The 21,114-nt window shown below is 47.4% G+C and overlaps 1 protein-coding gene across 1 annotated transcript in view; it reads left to right on the top strand.

The window, feature by feature from the left end:
• Window positions 1–20,516, top strand: part of LOC119458139 (protein-cysteine N-palmitoyltransferase HHAT-like protein) — a 46,398-nt gene extending 25,882 nt beyond the window's left edge. Inside the window, exons 8-12 of the mRNA XM_037719963.2 lie at window positions 239–445; window positions 2,383–2,418; window positions 12,924–13,125; window positions 16,585–16,726; window positions 19,926–20,516. Coding sequence (XP_037575891.1) covers window positions 239–445; window positions 2,383–2,418; window positions 12,924–13,125; window positions 16,585–16,726; window positions 19,926–20,029 — 691 coding nt within the window. The 3' untranslated portion in view covers window positions 20,030–20,516. The remainder of the gene's footprint in view (window positions 1–238; window positions 446–2,382; window positions 2,419–12,923; window positions 13,126–16,584; window positions 16,727–19,925) is intronic.
• The last annotated feature ends 598 nt before the right edge of the window (window positions 20,517–21,114 follow it).

Here is a 21,114-nt window from a genome sequence, read left to right as displayed (position 1 = left end):
GTGGTGGGTTCGATACATGTCCACAGTGACCGCATTCTGGAATGGGTGGAATGCAAAAACGCTCATGTACTTAGGTGCACATTAAAAAAAAAAACACATGGCACAAATGTATCCAGAGCCCCTCATAGCCTGCGTATTGCTTTGGGATGTTAAATGTCACAACTTGATAGTGTTTACTTTTTTTGTTTACATGCTCTCTCTTAAGTGGCATGTTTTCTGCTTTTGTGGCGCGCTTTAGCTCAGCCTTGGCGTACTACCCTGACCTCGTGGCAGAGATGGATGACCCCAGCCTCCTGGGGCTCGGGATCTGCCTCACGGTGCTGTTCTTCCTGAAGTACCGGATACTGTACGGGCTGGGGTCGGCAGTGGCTGGCCTTGAGGGCATGGCACTCCCTCCACCACCGAAATGTGTGAGCCGCATTCACCTCTGCTCCTACCTCTGGAGGTGGGTCACAGCATGGTGTCATCTGACTGAAGTAACAATGGGCCCCACTGGTCAACTGTAAATCGTTCCATGCTGTTGAAGTGCTGGAGACACCTGCTTTTTTAAAGCGAAGCTTTATTTCCTTACTTCCCCAGGTACAGGAGTGCTGTGTGGCTGCTGTCCCATTGGATAGGCTGAATGAGGGTTTTAACAGTAACTGTTGCTCAAAAAAAAAAAAAAAATTATGTGTCCAAATGCCCTGGCCTACCAGGTACATTAGCCCAATGCTCCAACCCACTAGGCTAGAAATGCATTCATGACATGAGTGAATAACGACCTTACCACTGTCCTTCCGTTGTGGAACTTAGCACTTTGAGATGCTTGGTGTGGTGTCTGTCAAGTCGCACAGCAACAATTTGATTACATGTAAAAGCAAGAGTTTTGCCATTGTCTCCTGTCTTTCCCTGTGGCAGCCACAGCTATGAGATGCTGTAAGCACCTCTGCTTATGGATGAGGCTTCTTAGCATCCCATCTGCTTGCAGCTGATCAGCCCTCCTCCGCATTCGTTAACCATGGTAAACGAAGACTGCAAGCATGGAGAGTGAGAGAGCAAAGCTTCCTTTCTTAGGCGTGTTGTTTACATCTGTGAGCATACTGCATCAACTGAAAGCTTCTACGTCAACTTCCAAATGCCAATCTGGTCAACCTTGCGGGTAATGCAAATCTAAGTCCTGCCGTTGTGCTAGTGGGAGCAACATTATCTTAATCAACTCTTAGCAATGCTAGCGCCATCATTGCTGATAAATTAAGCCTAAAATTGCGCACGAGTTTCGCTGCACTTTGTAGTGTATCTGGAATTTCTTTGGGCTTCCCCTCAATTTTTATCCCTCCATGCTTTAGCCATTTGTCGTGGGTGTGATAATTGATGTTGGCTGACATTAACCTCCTCCCCAGTGATGCTGAAAACCACTGCCATGTGTCAGTGCAGTCAGCAGCTTTGTTTTTTTATTCATGGCAGATCAAAATTGTAAACATTTTGGTCTCAGCAGTGTAACAAGTGCTAAAAGCATTTCAAACAGACACTGTGAAGTAAAAAAAAAAAGATCTGTAGCATAATCTGCTTGTAAGACCGCTATAAACACCAGCTTCTCGCCACAGAACACTGCTTGTACTTTTAGGCGACTGCAATCGACTTCCATTAGTTTGACAGTAAAGGGACCACGGAAACTGATCCAATTACCCAGCAAGTCGAATTCAACAAGGTGCACAAAACATGCCAAAACGCACCACTGATGCATTTGCCAGTATTTGCCCTATTCTAACATGCTGCCAAAGAGAATGCGCCCCACTTTCTATGCGTCCAAAGTAGAAAACTAACGTAGAAATCACATTAAAGCACCTAAACTAAGTAGAAATCTAACGTGCACCTGATCTTTTAGCACAAAACAATTGGCAAAAGTCTAAAATGGTGTTGTACATTGGCTGCCGGTTTTCTAAAGGCAGCTTCGCCACAATACATCATGTTGTGTGGCAAAGGATATGAAAGCCATTAAGGCAGTGTTTGTGTCGAGTCCGATTGCAACATGCAGACAATTTTTGGCCCAATTCTTTGGGCCGAATGTTATCCAGGATTCTAACGTTTCAGTGCGCTCCGTAAATTTGAACTGAAAGTTCATGGCTGCTCCAGGGAGTGATCTTGGCCTCATAAAAGCCCTTGGTATTTCATTGGAGCAGTTTCGCTCCCAAGGAGCAGATTTTGTTGTTCCGGAACTGCTCCAAATTTGCCATTGGAATTGGTCTTAACTCTCAAAGTAAAGTCCTGCTTATGTGAAGCCATTGAAGTTGTGGAACCCTGTGCCCCACGTTTAGTTTACTGAGTTTAGGTTTAGTAGCATGAATGGGTTGCACGTTGACCGATGCTTTGTCTGTCGCACCTTTGTTCTCATCCTGTGCGCAGGCACTTTGATCGAGGACTCTACCTGTGGATACAGAGGTGAGTGAATTATTGCAGCAATGGCTTGTGCTAGTGGGGTTTAGTCATAATAACAACTAGTCATAATAATATTAGTCATAATAAACAACTCAAGTTGTTTATTATGACTACTATAATGCAGTAAGAAAATAAAACTTTGCCTCCCTGCCACTATGGCTCACTAGCTATAGTACTCTGCTGCTGAGATGTCTCTAGTTTGATTCCAGGCTGTGTGGTGTTCGCATTCCAGTGGGAGTAGAATGCAAGAGCAGCTTGGTAGTTGGATATGCATGCACATTTAAGAGCACCAGGTGTCGGAGAGAATCTAGAGTGCTCCACAATGGCAACTCTCGAAGGCTAGTTTTGCTCTGTTACATTAACCCTTTCCGTGCCTTGGACAAGCTGGATTCATCTATGCGTTTCTGGTAAAAACGACCAAGGCAAGTTACGTACGTCGACGATACTTTTCATTTTCTGGCAATGCCGTGGGCAAGCTGATTTCATCTCAGTGCTTTGTCATGCTTCTGGTAGATGGACGGGTGGTATCAGCTAGAACACTGTGCAGCTTTCCACCCATTTCTAAGGGTAGAGCCACACGTCATTATCAGCAGCAGCAGCAGCACAAGCAGAAACGAGTTTATAATGGCAGAGAAAGTGAAACAATTTGGCAACTGGGGCTTTTAAATATGGTGCTATCTGCAGCTCAAGCTTCGCTGGCTTCTCCATGAAAAAGGAAAGCCGATTTCAATGACGAATCAAGTGATTTCAAAGATAAAGTGTATTGCTCTGCGCGTGAAGACGACACCGAGATTATCTATGCACTGAGCTCGTCTTGCGAGAGCGGCACTTCTGGTGACTTTGAGGTCGCAAGGCACTGGTGCGAAATCAAAGCCTGTAACGTAAGCAAAGCCCCTGTATTGCCGCCTTGCTTCTAGTTTTTGCCATCTCTAGTTTAGGCGTTTGATGTGAAGGATACAGGTGACTCATTCGAATGTTTCAAAGTGTGCTCTGCAGGCGAATAGCGAGATTTATGTTCTCTTTTCACACCTATTGCACAGTATATGATATAGTGCTGTTAAGTTTCCGTTTTACAATAATGGCTGAGATTTTGAATAAATAAGCACCTAAAACATTGGCTGCAGTGTCTTTTGTAAAAAATCCCTTATAAAAACTTTGCCTTTTTTTGGTCAGCATGCAGGATAATGATATGGCACGATAGGGGTTGAACAGGGCATCACAACCTGGTCAATAGCATCTTTTGCAATGTCTTGGAGACATCGCTGTAGGTGGTGCGAGTGTTTCTTTAGTGAGACTTCGTGTAAATTAAGTAAATGTACTTCACTTATAATAATAATTATTATAGTAGTGAACATAAGCACCATGTCATATATTGCTTCAGACAAATGTGCTCTTGCTTCCGAGTCATACAATTCAAGACTCGGTAGTTAATTCTTTCTTATTTCTTTAAAAAGTTTCGATTTTAATTAATTTTGGGGGAAATAACTATTTCAGCAAAAATTTGCTTCTAGTATCCGCTGTGTATAGCTCTTTCTTTGAAAGCAACAATTCAGAAAGCTACAAGCAGTCAGTTTCATTGAAATCAGTGCAGTGGTTTTGTAAGTTTCAGTGCAGTGGAGTGCAGTGGTTTCGTTTCGTAAATACACATGCATGTGTATTTTAATATGTAAATTAAAAGCTTGAGCTTACTCTTAAAGCCAGCAGCATGTGTAGACAAGGATTTTCAGTGCTCAAAGATAGCAGCCACCTTTTGCCGGCAGAGTGGCAACAGGCAGAACGAACAGCTGTGATAGCACTTGGCCCATTTATCCTACGTGCTTGCTGCCATTGTTAGTTCGTCATTTCTTTTGTTGTTGGCTGCCCTATCATCAATCTGCAGTTCATGCGTGGGATCGTGTGACTAGCAACCATGGTTGCTGGTCACCACTTGTGGGGATGCGCGACTCACGCATCCCCTGATGTTGTTTTCCCCGCATAGCTCGCGTCTCCTGTAATCCGTCTTCTCCACGTGACTAAGCGCCGGCGGAGGTCGTGGTGGTTGCGGCGATGTTAACGCCACCGAACAGCGGGGTGACTTGGGAGCAAAAGGTGGAAGGCGCTTCCTCTTCGGGTTGGGATTGGCGAGCGATGCGGACGTTCCGCGCGTGTGCCAGGCTGGCATGTGTTAGTGTATGAAAGGTGCAATAAATGCCCCTTTGATTGTTTGCACTACTGTGTTGTCGTTCCTTTGTCCCAAGAGCACGTGTGAGACCCCACATCGGGCGCCCAACATGGGGCTCTTGGGACATCGGACGATAATTTTGACAGTTTTGCTCGGTTCGAGACAACCTTTGTTTGTACCGAAGCGTATTCCTAGCGTATATTTTGATCGCTAGCGTCGGCGGCGTGCTTTCTTGAGCGAGGTGACGGTTGCTGTAGCATGTTTGAACTTTTCAACATGCTAAGCCTTTTCGCGAGTGTTTTGAAGTACACTCGCGAAAATTATGTGTCAAATTAGAATATTATGTGTCACCTTTACTTGGGAGTGCGGAGAGTTGCGCGCATGCGCTACTCTCGATGGAGGAGAGACACGACTGGCGGCACAGCAAACGAGGATTTAATATGTAGAAGGACGGTAAACGCACGCGGCACACAAAACTCAAACCATAACTCAAAACTAACGGCACGCAAAACTAAAACTATGATTTAACAAAAATCTTCACTTGAACTTAAATAACCAACTCAGATTAAATAGCAGCTACTGAAAAAAGGACTATCTCAGTTCCGAAGCCTAGCTCCGCCTTAGAAGTCTCTAGGTCAGTCCTAGCGCGGGTTCGTTAGAGTCTAGCCACCCTGCATCCGGCCTAACTGCGTCGCAATCGGAAACGTGGGCTTACAGATCGTCGTCGCGAAGTTCTTGTCGAACCCGTGTCGGGCTCGTCCGCAGCATTGAGGGTGTCGTAGGTGTCGACGCCTCGCGTTGTTTCTTTTGTCGGTGGTGAGCTCGTCGGTATCTCGTCGGTGATGTGCTCATTAGCGATGGCGTTCGGCGCTGCTTAGGTCCACCTGGATAGGCCTAGCGTCGGGATGCGTCGCAACTTCTTCAGGAGTGCCGACGTGTCATCCCGAGGAGATTAGAACGTGCCGGTCTGCGACAGAAGGGGGATCCTCTCTGGGGTGCCTGGTCCTGCCGTGAGAAGCTGCAGCCTATCCAGGAGCCTCGCCCGAACTTGCCGAGGTCGACGGCCACACCTTGGAAGGCCAGCGTCGCGGACTCAACCAGACCCCCAAGTCTCCCGTCGCCAGAACATAGCTGGAGATGCGACCTTCCTGACCCGGTGCCACGTTGAAACTCAACGGACAGCGCTGTTCATCCCTCGACTATGCCTCGGTTCGTGCGCCTCGCGCGGTCGCGCCGTTCGGAACACCAGGCATCGCGTGCTCCTCTTCTTTTTCGCGCCACCGGCGGCCTCTTACATGTGACATAGGCGCCCCCTCTTCAAGAGTTTTTTCTCAAAAAACTGCTCACTCTTGGCGTTCAGGTGATGACTGTGACTCCTCGTAGTGACATTGGTGCTGGTTCATTGAAGGCTCGATGCACTACACAACACCACACTGTTGCGCACAATTCACCAAACGCACTGTTCACCGCGTTTAAGAGTTCACTTTATGCACTTTTCACCAATTAATGCACTTCACTCAGCTGTTCACAATGTCCACTACTTCAATGTTTCGAAACACTCTACATGAATAAACTTTGCATCATAGCATGTTTTACCACACCCTACCTACTCTATATCTACATAGGTACTGTTTCACTTCTTTCCTCTCTATACACATTTACAAGTTCTGGAATCTACTGCGTGCCAGTCCTACATGGTTTTCCTTTTCGTTCTTGCCATTGCACCTGCCCTATTTCCCTTCCATCTTCTGCGCTTGCGCGTTACACGTTTAGGGCGATTTGGGTATCTATCTCCTTCGCCCTTTTTCTCGGAGTCCCAATGTTCCATCGTGTCTGGTGCATGATGCTCCCTGGACTCAACTGCACCTATCAACTTCCTATCTTTCTGAGGTGGAACTACTTCTTTCTTTAATCTCTTCTGCTCTTAGGGTATATGGACCTCGATCGGGATGTTGTCCATCCTCTTATCCCGGTTAACCTGAATCAAGAGTTCTCCCATCGCGAGCTTCTTTACGGTGTCACGGGCATTATCTAGTATGTCTGTGTCCTTCCCTTCAGCAATCATCATGCAAACACTAGTCTTCTTCTCGTTTTTCCCCTTAGCCATTGTCTTTTGACATACAACGCATGCCCTGACGTATCTCCTCACGTCGCTCTGTACCCCGATCCAAAATAAATCTTCTGTTATTTTTTCCAAAGAGTCTTTTATTCCCTGGTGGCCTGCCATTGCATTATCGTGCCCTAACTTCAGTACTTTCTCTCTAAGCTCTTTCGGGACCATCAACTGCTGAACCTCTCATCCCGAACTGAACACACACTTCCGGTATAATAAATCGTTCTTCTTGAAAAACTCCACCACGTTTCGACTTCTTTTTCTTCGTACTACTTCTCCTATCTTCCGTACGCACTTTTGTAACGACTCGTCTTTCTCCTCTAATTCCTTGAATTGAGCTGCTGTGATGCTTAACCTCTTAATGTTCGTGACCGGTAATGGTTTTAAGGGTTTAGTACTCTTACTCCTGGCTCGCGTTTGTACTGCCGCTGCTACCTCTACCTCAGGTGACTCCTCTTCTAGCGTTTCTGGCTTTTCTCTCTTCTCTAAATCTTCTGTCCTCTTCCAGTTAGGGTCTGGGTCATCTGCCCTTCTCACCCCTGATACATTCCCCAAAATCAAGTCAAACAGAGGATCTTTTACACACCTAGCTGTGACCAATCCCGTAAAAAATGGTGTCGAAACTTGAATTTGCGCCTCTGGCAAATACTTAACGGACCTGTCTGCCAAAATGACTGGTTTGAAATAGCCGGTCATGTTCTCTGACGGCACCAGACTTTCCCTAACCAATACTGTGTTCGCCCCCAGTGTCTCTCAAAACTGTGGCCCTGCGTCCTTGAACTTCTCCCTCCACCACGGGCATGTTCTTTTCTCTCGGCTCACCCTCTTTACCTTTCATCATACATGCAGCTTTGTCTGCGTATCCTGATCTGCATTCGTGCGCTCCATGCCCTCTCTTTTGACATAGCTGGCAAACCACTGGTGGACCACGTCGACTATCCTTCACCCGACAGTTCATTGCTACATGTCCCAGCCGATTACAAAGAAAACATCTTTGTGGCGTCCCTTGTCTGTTCATCGGCCCCCGATTCCTCGTATCCCCTACTGCTGCCATCGGCGCGTCCTTGCCACTCTTTCCTAAATTCCTTAGTCCCTGCGCCTCTACGAACTGATCTGAATGCGCCGCCATTTCCTCTACTGTTTTTAATTTCCTCTCCTTGAGGAATATCGCCAGACTGTCGCTGCACCTGGCGAGAAATTGTTCTCCTACGACCTTGTCTCGCACCCCTTCATATGTCTTGTTGGCCTCCGACAACTCCATCCATCTTTCAAAGTAGTTTGTCAATCTACATGCAAACTGTTTTCCAGTTTCCGCGTCTTCCGGCTTGCATGACCTGAACTTTTCGCGGAAACCCTCAGCAGTTAGCCGGAATCTTTGTAATAAAGTGTTTTTCACTTTGTCATAGTGTAAGCTCTCTTCGGCGGGCATCCGTCCAAACACACTCAAAGCCTCACCAACTAGACACAGGCTTAAGGCGCTAGCCCACTCATTCTTTGCCCAGCCTTGCCCGACCGCTATTCTTTCGAAGCGATGCAAATACGCATCTAAATCGTCCCTACACTCATCAAATGGAGCCATTAACTTCCTGGGGCAAATCTGCTTTGGTCTGGGCGAAGTAGAGTCGGATGACGCCGACCTGGGGGAAATCGACCCCTCGCGAGACCTGGCGTTCATCTCCGCCAGTCTAATCTTCAAATCTAAAATTTCTTTTTCACTTTTGCGCTGTTGTTCCTGCTCCGCACGTGCTCGTTCGTGCTTCTCGCGCTCTCGTTCGTGTTCTTTTTCTTTTTCTTGCTGCGTGTACTCAAAAAACGCCATCGTCTCCTCCTTCGACATATTTAGATCCTTTGCTACCGCCGCCAAACGTTCCCATTCCATCTTTACAACTCCTGAGTATCGGTGACTGGGCCGTATCAATCCTGGCAGGCTCGCCAATATTTGTCACCTTTACTTGGGAGTGCGGAGAGTTGCGCGCATGCGCTACTCTCGATGGAGGAGAGACACGACTGGCGGCACAGCAAACGAGGATTTAATATGTACAAGGACGGTAAACGCACGCGGCACACAAAACTCAAACCATAACTCAAAACTAACGGCACGCAAAACTAAAACTATGATTTAACAAAAATCTTCACTCGAACTTAAATAACAAACTCAGATTAAATAGCAGCTACTGAAAAAAGGACTATCTCAGTTCCGGAGCCTAGCTCCACCTTAGAAGTCTCTAGGTCAGTCCTAGCGCGGGTTCGTTAGAGTCTAGCCACCCTGCATCCGGCCTAACTGCGTCGCAGTCGGAAACGTGAGCTTACAGATCGTCGTCGCGAAGTTCTTGTCGAACCCGCGTCGGGCTCGTCCGCAGCATTGAGGGTGTCGTAGGTGTCGACGCCTCGCGTTGTTTCTTTTGTCGGTGGTGAGCTCATCGGTATCTCGTCGGTGATGTGCTCGTTAGCGATGACGTTCGGCGCTGCTTAGGCCCACCTGGATAGGCCTAGCGTCGGGATGCGTTGCAACTTCTTCAGGAGTGCCGACGTGTCATCCCGAAGAGATTAGAACGTGCCGGTCTGCCACAGAAGGGGGATCCTCTCTGGGGTGCCTGGTCCTGCCGTGAGAAGCTGCAGCCCGTCCAGGAGCCTCGCCCGAACTTGCCGAGGTCGACGGCCACACCTTGGACGGCCAGCGTCGCGGACTCAACCAGACCCCCAAGTCTCCCGTCGCCAGAACATAGCTGAAGATGCGACCTTCCTGACCCGGTGCCACGTTGAAACTCAACGGACAGCGCCGTTCATCCCTCGACTATGCCTCGGTTCGTGCGCCTTGCGCGCTCGCGCCGTTCGGATCACCAGGCATCGCGTGCTCCTCTTCTTTTTCGCGCCACCGGCGGCCTCTTACATGTGACACTGTAGCATGTTTGAACTTTTCAACATGCTAAGCCTTTTCGCGAGTTTTGAAGTACACTCGTCGATATGAGAGCCACGTGGTCTGCATCCTGGGAGAGCGAGGCCTAGCGCCCGCTGAGCATTGGCAAGCCTGAAGCGAGTGAGTACAGAAGCCTCGTGGGTGGTCCGAATTTCTTATGTAAATAGCTTCTTCTATATCTTTGACTTCGGAAGTCGTGGCTCAGGGAGCCCTGTGGCCACCGGCCACGGGTGCCGCTACGGGCTGACTGGTATTGTGGCCTGGCACCGGGCGCTCCGACACTGTCTGGGACGGTGGGCGCCGTCAACTCGGATGCTGTGTGCACCGAGCGGGGTAGGACCACCTCACAGAGCTAACATCTCCTCGCGGCTGCCTGTTGTGCCCATTTTGGGTGGTGGTCTCTTTTTTTTTTTTTTGGATGCCGGTTGTTGTCAAAGTAGTGACGCATTAGGCCTAAGGCTTTACAAAGCCGCCTGTCGCACGTTGAGGGACACAACCTGGTGGACCGTGGTGTTGAGGTGTCGTACATTGCTTCCCTCATTAGTTCGCCTCGCACAAATTAAAATTACTCGTTCGACTCAAGAAAGTAAGCTTTGTTCACTGTGAACTTAGCATCGGAAATTCCGCCCTGAAATTTTGCTAGGCAAATTGAACATCGTACCACGTGGGCGATGCGTGTGCCGAATTCCCCTCCCTTGCACTACTTTAGTGTTTGTCGAGTGCGTTGAGTGTACGCAGCGTGAGCGGAGTCACCCCTGGTTTGCTTTCACCTGCACATCATCAGCGCTGCTGCCCCGGACTACAATCGAGCTACCCCAGGCGATGGACATGCCACAGGCCAGTCCGGCGCAGCGACTTCGGCGGCCGCCTATGTCCGACTCGCAAACCTCAGTGGCTGGGAAAACAGCCGGCAGTCACCAACGGCTACTGCGGCTCTCGCCACCAGGGTGCGTCGGCGCGAGCGACACAAGCTCGTGCCAACTTCTGCAGAGGTGGTGCTGTGACCAACGGACACCAGCGGTGAACCCCAGAGACAATTTCGGCTCGCATGTTGTGGATAACGTGTGGACATTTCCTCGGCGCGGCCGCTGTCGCATGTACTAACTTTTGTTCGCGACGCGTGCGTTGATAGACCGCGTCACATGTTTCGCCGGAGTATGTGTAGTGATTTAAGGTTGGGGGGATGTGGGGATGCACGACTCTCACGCGTCCCGTGATGTTGTTTTCCCCGCATAGCTGGTGTCTCCTGTAATCCGGCTTCTCCGCGTGACTAAGCGCCGGCGGAGGTCGTGGTGGTTGCGGCGCATTGCGAGAGATGGCACAAGTGTCGCGATGTTAACGCCACCGAAAGGCGGAGTGACTTGGGAGCAAAAGGTGGAAGGCGCTTCCTCTTCAGGTTGGGATCAGCGAGCGATGCGGACGTTCCGCGCATGCGCCGATCCACGCTTCGCGAGATCGTCTCGCGTGGCTAGGAGGAGGGCACCGGTATGGACGAACACGATCATTCGAAGGCGCCACCGTTCGCGTGACCGTACACGTGAACAACTAGGCGATGGTGTCATAGCACGGGGCGAAAATATTCGCTCGCTATCCGGTCGCGGTGAGTCGGACTTCCTTGATTTGTCGCGCGCCCATGTGACTGTTCTATGCATAGTAATTTGGCTAGCATGTGTTAGTGTATGAAAGGTGCAATAAATGCCCTTTTGATTGTTTGCACTACTGTGTTGTCATTCCTTTGTCACAAGAGCACGTGTGAGACCCCACACACTTAACTGTGTTGTTTCTTCATTCAATGTCGTTATCTTTGTGCTGTTTTATCTTGGTCATGGTTGCTTGTCACCACTTCATTATGTTCCATCTTCACACTGTTTGTTTGTTTTCAGTAAATCCTGTGCAGGCCATACCTATAGGTCGCAAATGGCACCTACATTAAGCGCGGTTGCTTTGAACGGGCGTGCAAGATTATAAAAAATCTGGTCTATAGTCAGAGGGTTGGGAGGTAGGAAATGTATGACCAGTGAGCTTTAAGATTGCTTTGTCATCATCCATTTCTGTGCCCTCCCACCCCACCTAGCTAACGTGTTAAAGCACTACCAATGTTGTTGATAATGTACAATTGTAAGCAACATTAAAGGCCACGTGGACCCCGAAAAAAAAAAGAAAAATGTAAAAACTGCACTGGTGTGTCCTATCTCTAGACTGGGACATATAGTGCACCAGTGTAACAGGGCCATTGCATGAGTAAGTAAAAAATTTTTTTCAGTGCCTGTCACACACCCTGTGAACGAGGCGCCAATGCCGGACCAAATTCCAAAGCCGACTTATCCGCTTCCGAAAATAATCCCACGAAAGCAAGGGCAATTAGTAAGGGGCCCTCTGGTGCGCCAGCGAACACCGGTTGCTGTCCAAAGACCGAGTCAGAGTCCAGAGTTGTCAAAACACAACAAAATATATTCTTCACACAAGGCAGTTACACACACACGTGCACACTTAGACTAGACACATCACAATACAATTCAGATGGGTATTCACAAAACACAGGAAAATAATTCACGACAAGCACTAAGAGTCCAACACGTAAAGTACAAAATTAATAGGAATACTTAGTGTCCAATCGTATTCACCCGTGCTGGTCTTGAGCCGGACGATCTCGGCGTAGCTCGAGGCAAATCTCGAAGGAGGAACTTCTTTCGGAACTGCAGACGCTCGATCAACTCGTCGACTAGCTTGCCGCGGAATCCCCTTCTTCTGCAGACGGTCAGTCTTCACGTTGCATCTCTTCACCGGCGCAGTCTGATTGCCCTTCTGTTTCCCGTACGGCACTTTTATAGCTTTCACCGGGGGTTATGGAACCTTCGGTTAAAGTTGGGATCCCGTAGCATGGCCAAGGCCTGGAAATTTTCTAGTCAATTCTTGCATCTTCGACCGCCGCCATCGGAGCGTCGTCGAGGGGGGGTGGTGACTCATCCTGTTGGCGCGCGCTCTGGCTTCTCGCTCTATCTTTTTCTCAACTCGCCGTTTGTTCGGGGTCTGAGAGGGTGTCTCGGTGCGTGCGCTCTCTCTCTTTGGTTACCGTCGCCTTCGCTAAGTGGTGGATTCTTCTAGACTCTGTTGGTCGCGTGGGCTGTTTGAAGCGTAGGCGCTCTCTCTCTCTGTTGAAGGTGCTGCGGGACCGGCAGGCTTCTTTCGCTGGCTTGCGAGACACATGGCGCGCGCTTAGATTATGTGCTCTTTTGTGACAATGCCACTGTATCTGAAACTTTAATACGTAATAGTTTACCTTGCAGTTGTGAAACCAGCGAATGCATGCTGCGCAGGTACATCTACCGGCCAATCGTGGCTCGCGGCTGGACGCCGCAGCACCGCATGGTGGGGGCAGCAGCCAGTTTTGCCTTTGTCTGCTCGTGGCACGGCATGGACAGGGCAGTGGTGGTGTGGTGCACCCTCAACTTTGTTGGAATCTCCACCGAGCTCCTGATGGAGGTCATCAGGAACACAGACAGCTGGAAGAGGATTGAGGTAGCCTGCTCTTTGTACTATTTAATTTGTTAGCATTCCTAGGACACTTCATGCACTTTCCAGGGGCCAAGTATCTATCTAGCTATCTATGTGTGTTTGTATGTAATCGTTTTCCCGCCTACCTGGGTGACTGGGTAGTCTGTGGTCGAATGGGTAACGCATCGGGCAGCTGTGCTGAGAAAACGGGGTTCGAAACCAACCGTCAGACCACCTTGGTTCACTGAGTATGCTGCAGTGTGTACATATGTTCCGCTCTTCAATGAACCTGTTTCACGCCGGCATGGGTCACTGTAGATCTGGGACTGGGTAGGTATTGCTGTTCAAAAAAACCTCTTCGATGCAAACTTTGGTCACTGCCCAGTAGGTGTATGCCACTCTTCAATGAATGTATTTGACACCAACTTGGATAATTCGGCATGTGCCACTGGGAATATGCCGCTCTAAAGTGATGAAAAAGATCCTTTAAATTTCTCCGATGCCGAGTGGAATCGAAGCCATGCCATAAGGGTTCCTCAAGGACAGCAACTACGCTTGCGCAGGCAACACAACAAATACACTGAGCATGTGCTGCTTTCCAATCGACGTCTTTAACACCAATGCTTCAGCGAGCTGCACCATAAATGCACTGGTATGTGCCGCTCTTTCAATGAACCTCTCGCCAACATGGGTCACTGAGTATGTGCCACTGAGTGTGCGGCAAGCGAGGGAACCATTGTCAGCTTTCGTAGGCACCGGCGCACCATGCTTCTCATCTTAGAGGCTATGCGCTGACTTCTTGGTAGCGCCACTAGATGGTGCAGCGTGTCGAGGACGAAGAGCTAGAGAGGAGCCCTGTTGCCACATGACGCTTTTCTCAGCGTTCACATGCACCGGCACCATGCATTTCAGAGGTCATGCGCAGGCTTCGCGACAACAGCGCTAGATGGCGCCGAGTGTTCTTAGTGAAGCACGAAAGAGGGGTCCCGCTGCAATACATGCCTCATACATAACTCGTTTCGACGGTGACAGTACGTTGTGCCAGGATATTTATTCAAGGCTAAAAGCACTGCCGTCGACAGTCATCGTGACATAGGTACTGTCAAAGGTTTTTTCACCCATATTCGTTTATGCTTCCTTTTACCTGGTTATTTTTGCACCTTATTTCTACCTTATTATTTCAATTAAAAACAACTAATAATTTCTCCTATGCTTTCCTTGGCCCATTAACTGTTTGGTTCTAATGGTTGTGACTAACAAAGATCACCCCTCGGTTCCCGTTCTTCTCATTCATTGCGTAGTGAGAGTTTGAACTGGGGCAGGTCTGATGTCTTCGGTAGCATGTGAGGGTTTATTGGTCAGCTGCCTGCTCCTAAAAGTTCACTTACTGCAGGTGAACCTCACTCATGCGTTTTGGGGAAAAATTCGAAAGAGAACATACTGATCAGGAAAACGTACAATGCACAGTCACTAAAATATTTGTCAGACTCAACTGTAGTTGACATCTACGTAATGCGACGTTAGAGTGTACTAGAAGGGGGGAATGAGTCCAGCGGATGTCTTGGCAAGTGCCGAGGGTGAAACAAAAAACGTTGAAATTGTGGCGGCACTGCCGTCGCCTTATTCTGAATCACCGGCCAATAAACGTTTGCTCCGGCTGTTTCGGCAGCGCTCATTGGCCGAGGCGAGCTCACGGGCTGAGTGGCTGTCATCTGCTTGATGCACCGTCGTTGTTGCGTCATTTGCATTCTTTCCGCCGTTTTTCTTTTTCCATTTTATTTACAATAGATTGGTGGGGAATAATATCAGTGTTACCGCCACCGAGTATCCGCCTGTCAAAGCTCCATGCAGCTGCGGTAGGCTCCAGCCGGCGCGTGGGGCTGCTCAATCTGGAGAAAGCGACGATGGCGCCACCAAATTTTCAATAAAAAAAGCCTCAGCGGGGAGCCTGCGTTGGTCCCACTCCCCCAATCTAGTACACTCTAGCAACGTGTTGTACGAATCTTTGCAGCATGAGATGCCAACGTGTGCTCAGCTGGTAGAACCCAAGCAGTCCGCGGCACGCATTGTCATTTTTGTGGATTTGACAAGCTTAAGTCAAGGCCTGGGTCAGCAGCTTCTTTGAGCAAGGCACTTTTTGACGTGCCCACTTGGTGTGAATCTTTGTGGCACAGACACCGAGGCGCGTCGAGCTAGTGGGGCCCGAGAGAGCAGAGATGCACATTTTTGTTTTCTTATTGCAGAGTGTCGTAAGATGGTGATGGGAAATCGAAACGAAATTGAACTGGTGAGCGACGCCGGAATACAGTGCCAACGATGCCGCCAGAGTGAAACATGATGCTCACTTCGAGCCGCCTATTGCAACGTGTTTGGGTTATTGCCTATTAAAAGCGTGCAGTACGCTTCCAGTGGCACTACGCCTTATGCGCTGTGAAAGAGATAGGTGAAGATGCTTATGGCAATAAGGTTGGCGGTGGTAGCTGTGAATGCGGTGTGCAACGTCCCGGGAGGAGATTTTTGCTGGTATTGGTATAGGAAACTGAGTGCATGCGGTGTCTTCATATAAGTCGGTTGAGTGAGTATTGCGGGGAAGCTGCTGCAGTAGGTGGCTACTGTTCTCAATCGTGCATGTCTCACGCCTTTTCTTGTTTACATGGGATGTAGCGGATGGAAAACGTATCATAAGATTGCAATTTGGCGATATACTGAATGCTGGTTCCAAAAGATTATGTTTTCCGAGAATGTATAAACCGATAAAAATAAGAATGTAACTGTACCGAGTCGTTTTTTTATATTCTCGATCACGATTCTTGGCGCCAGGAAATCATGCGTAACGGGATCGTATCAGCAAGGTTCTGCTGTACTTGACGGCATCAATCAAAATCATGTTCCACATCCACTGCCATGGCCATGAGCGGTGCTGGCTAACACTCCCCGTGTAATATCTTATACGCATACACCAGTCTGTTTTCTCCACAACTAAGTTATTCTTTGGCACAGAACAAATACTGCAAATCTAAAAGAGTTGGTTTTCTTTTTTTTTCGTTTAGTTGCAATGAATACATGCCCTAAGGCATAAAATTTTTTGTGTATTATACCTGTGCTGTAAGGCCTGTGTCGTGTATGAATTCAAGCAGCGTTTTGTGGTATCTCTTACCGTGTACCCAGCAGTCGTAGCTAGTCTTGTGTAATGTATCATCCAAGCTGGAGTTATTGTTTGCCTTCTTAGTGGCTTGTTAAGTTCGGCACGTTGCTGTCAGCTCATTTGACCATCTGCTGGAGATCCATCAAAAGCTGGCCATCCAGCAGCAGCCACTGTCGAAGAGCCGAGTTGATTAACAAACAGTTCAGAGGCATTTGAATGGTGTGCTATGGCCACAGATGTCATGGGCATGTTACGAAGTAGAATTGTTGGTTTTTTCTCGTATATGTGGTCATGTCAAAAGTGTGTGTTAATTGCATTGATGGTTTGGATCTTTTCAGGACACCTTCTTCAGTGGAACGCGGTTGCGATTTCTCAGGGCTGCCGTCTCTGCACCCCATTTCCTTTTCTCCATGTTTTCCTGTATGTTCTTCCTCAGCAACGTGGACATCGGGCTGATCTTCCTGAGGAAGATAATATGTGGTGAGCGAGAGTTTTCTTCCTACAACCATCCATTGCCCCTTGTTTTCCATCGTAAACTTAGATACCGCATTGGAGCATTCTAGCGTGCTAGTGCAGCACGGGGCCAATGACTGCACTGTGCACTGGAGTACCATCGGCTGCACTTGTGCACATTGGGGTAATGGATTGCTTGTTGCCATTGTAACTTTCTGAAAGCCACACCACAATACACTCTCCCAATGGTCTTGATCTCTAGATGGCATCCACATGATGGTCAAGATGTGAGTATCAGGTCAGGCAAAAATGCGTACAGGAATAGTTCACTGGGCCATTGATCCAGTGAACTTCTTTGAGCCTTCTATATCCCCCCTTGTGTTCACTTTTCCTCATTGACATGCACTTCTCTTATTGATTTAATTGATTGATGGATTGATACATGAGGTTTGACATCACAAAGCAACACTGAGGCTATGAGAGACATGGACCATAGTAGAGCGCTACAGATTAATTTTGATAATCTAGGGTTCTTTAAGGTGCACCTAAATTTGTGCACACAAGTGCTTTTGCATTCCGCCTCCATCGAAATGCGGGAATTGAACCCGCAACCTCATGTTCAGCAGCGCAATGCCAGAGCCACCGAGATGCACCTTTCTTCTGCACCTGCAGTTGTGTCAGTATTCATCCCAGGACTTTGCAAGGTCGGCTTTCCCACACTGCTTACCCGCCTGATAAATAACGCAAGGCGAATTCTCATGCTGGTAATTTCATGCACAGATATGCACAAGAAAGAAAAGAACATGTAGCTTATATAAGTTTGCAAGACCGTTTTTGGGTTGATTGTTGCACTTTTCACTGCACGTCTCCAACCCCCTGTAACTTTTTCCTGTATTTAATGTAGATCTACACTGCAAAAATACTTTTAGCTAACTCAGTGTGATTGTTGTTTAGAAATCGTTAAATGAGTTCAATGGACACCAACATAGGCATAATATTATATGATTGAGTAACTGCACTGCTTTCGCTTTGATTTTTTATTTGCCACCTTACTAAATTGTATTTAACAGAATCATGTACGGATGTGGGAATGGTAATTTTTTAGACCAAATCGAATACAAATTGAATAGTGTCAGTAGCTAACCGAATCATATAAATTATTGAATACTTTTCGAAGTGGTTTTTCAATAATGTACAATATTTCTCACCATTAAAATAATACGATGTTCACATCCAAATATCCTCAACATCGCAATTTTTTGTCATTATGCTGCCCATTGTGAAGGATGGTTTATTAAAGGGCCCCCTCACCAGGCCCCATTACAGATTTTCGTTATTATACACTAGAAATTGTGAAGCACCGTCTGAGGAGTGTCTCACCTCAAGAAGGTTTTTCGAATTGGTTATTAGAGGAGATAAAGAAATTGAAATGTAGCATTGGCCTGCTGGCAGGAGGTGAGCTTCACTGCCAACTTAGACTTTCTCTCTCTCTCCTCCCTGCCTCGACTAACGTCCTTCTTTCCCTGCCTTTTCTCGTACTGTAAACTGCCATGGTTGCTTAGTGGCTTTGGCGTTACCCTGATAAGCACGAGGTCGTGGGATCAAATCCACGCCACGGCGACGTCATTTCAACGGGGGCGAAACGCAAGAACGCCTCTGTACTGTGCATTGGGTAAATGTTAAACAACCCCAGGTGGTCAAAATTAATCCAGAGTCCCCCACTACGGTGTACTTCATGCTCAGATTGTAGTTTTGGCATGTAGAACCCCGTAATTTATTTAAATTTTTTTAAACGCGACATGAGAAACGCAACGTGGTCTCACGTCGCGTTTATCTCACGAGCCCCACTTTCTTACTGTTTTCTTCTTTTTGCTGCACGGTGCACTCCCAGTGGCGGTATTCACATTTGGGTCATTAAACTGTGGGGGTCGGCAGCGAAACGCGGGCCGCCACATTTCTTTGAGAATTTCTCTGCGCCAAGAGCGGCTGACAAACACGCCAGCTCAGCCTCGGAGGCTTTACCGTTCTGAGCTCGCGCTCTTGTGATCGCCATCTTCTTCAACTGGACACATTGCTGCAGATTGCAGCACTACTACTGTGCATTCTGCATTGGACGATTCGCCGGGGTCACGTGCCATAATCGGTGGCCACATTGGAAACAGTGCGTCTCGCATAGAGGCATTGTGCGTGCAACCGTGACTCTTTGGCTGGGAGTGGGGCTGCTTCGAGAGGAAAGGCGTGTGGGCTCCTGTTTGAAGTTTCGGCTGTTTTCACGCTGTACGGCCGCTCGATACTTTGCACACAAAATGGCCACTACGTGATCTAAGCTCTGCACCTGTCTGTTTGCAATGCTTACACCTGGTGAGGGGCCCTTTAAAAGCACAAATGTAACATTAGGAACAAGTAATCAGCTTGTTTGCACACTTGGGGCCTTTTGAACCATGCATGGGTGTGCTATGTCAGTAGGAAGTGCTAAAAGGCACTCTTCAGAGTTCGTTATGAACTTTAGGCACATACAACTCCTAAAGTTAAACCGCTGGCTCATTTGCCCTCAAATTTTGCACAGAAATGGCAATTCACAGTGGATTCAGTTTTATAGCTCGTTTGGGTGCAATACTTGCCGGTTCAGAATAAATCGAAATATGCATCACCTAAAGTGATGCCAACTACAAAGTGTAGAATTTGTTGAAAAAGAAGGTGTACCACCGTCAATGTTAGGGTGAAACCATAGGCTGCAGGCAAAATATGGCATGCACCTTGTCTCTCTGTTACAATGACAGGTGGCACCACTGTTCTGTTCCCGCGAATTCTACTTTTTCTGCTTGGGATCGCCATAAGCAAAACATACTTCTGATTTAATATGGACCGAACAGGTATGTGTTGCACACAGATGTGCTATTAAAATGCATTCATTACGAAACACCACCGCTCTGCAAAAGCTAAAGGGGCCCCTAAACCACTCTGAGCTAAAACATTTGTTGCATAGTTGCAGCTGTGTATTAGTCTACAATGAATGTGCAGCTGTCGCAAGTATCTTTTGAAATGATGCTGTAATAGCAATGTTACAGCAAGGTTAATTTGTGGCTTCGCCGTGACGTGTACCAATGTTATATTCACGAAAGTTGACTCCTTTGGCTAACCGGAGGTGTCAAGTGTACCTGGCACTTTACAGAACGTTCATGCTTGTCAGTAAGTGTACCTTAGACATGCTTGTCTTCGCTTTCAGGCTACCCAGTTCCCTTGGTGCCAACGCTTCTCGTCATGTACTGCGGTTGTCACGTCTCAATGGACATCATGGACTGGGAAACGAAGAAAAAGAAGTCTTCTTAGGCAGTTGCTGATATTTTTCAAGGTAATTTAACGGCACTCAGCTTGCCATCCTGACATACCTGCCTAGGTACTGGAACCTGGAATAGCAAAACGGACAGGCCACAATGGTGAATGTCTTCTATTCACGTGAATGGGAGAAATGTAAGTGAGAAAGGCAGTGTACTGGTTGCACCAAGGCCTTTAGACACCTGCTTCATTGGTCACAATTTTTCAGGGCAGCTTACAGAGTTTAAAAAAAAATTGAAAAGGTTTAGTAGTATTGCCCTAGAAATCGAATTAATGCAGGGTGATATCCGACTGCTGATCTATTTTACCCCATCATTGTTTAGTATTGTATTGCTCTCATTTAGATTCAGATTGCATGTTTACATACATATAATTTATTCTTTTTCTTATACATAATGTTTATGCTACTGTTTACACATTTGTATTGCTTACTGCTGGCTTCTTTTCAGCCACTCACACAATAAAATGTTTTACTGCTTTTTGTGATGTGTCTTTATTGTTGTTGGACTGTGAATTGCAGGTAAGTTCATTTGAAAATTGTGTAGTATCATGTCGCACATTCAGTACACTGATTTTCCAATGGCTCCTCTTGCCATCGCAAACTTTAGCAATACATGGCATGATTGCATCTATCACTTGAAGAAGACAGAATTTTTAAAGGTAGGAAACTGAATTTTAAGCCAGCTTAACAACACGCACGGAGTGCTGTGATTGATTACAGCCTGAAATTTGACTAAAGAAAAACATTTTAATTACACTTCACATTTTTATGTCAGCTTAGAACATCCAAAATTAAACTCTCACCATTTGCTACCCATAGGATAAAGTTGGTTAGCCATATGGCTATCCATACAAGTCACCTCTACTCACAAATTTACAATCCCCAGCCTGTTTTCAAGCAGCGCTTGCCACAAGAGCTTAAGAAAGTTTTAAGAACTTGTGGATTGCAGTCATCTTCTGCTCAACACGTCAGTTCCCAGCACTGCAAAGGTGCAACAGGAGTGCAAAATAAAGAAGGCTGCAAATTTTTCCACTTCTTACTTCTGGGCACTTTGTCTACAAAGATGCATATCGATTTA

Source organism: Dermacentor silvarum, chromosome 7 (assembly GCF_013339745.2).
Source record: "Dermacentor silvarum isolate Dsil-2018 chromosome 7, BIME_Dsil_1.4, whole genome shotgun sequence".
NCBI lineage: Eukaryota > Metazoa > Arthropoda > Arachnida > Ixodida > Ixodidae > Dermacentor > Dermacentor silvarum.
The sequence above is the reverse complement of the archived record's forward strand: the minus strand, read 5'-3'. Positions and strand labels throughout refer to the sequence as shown.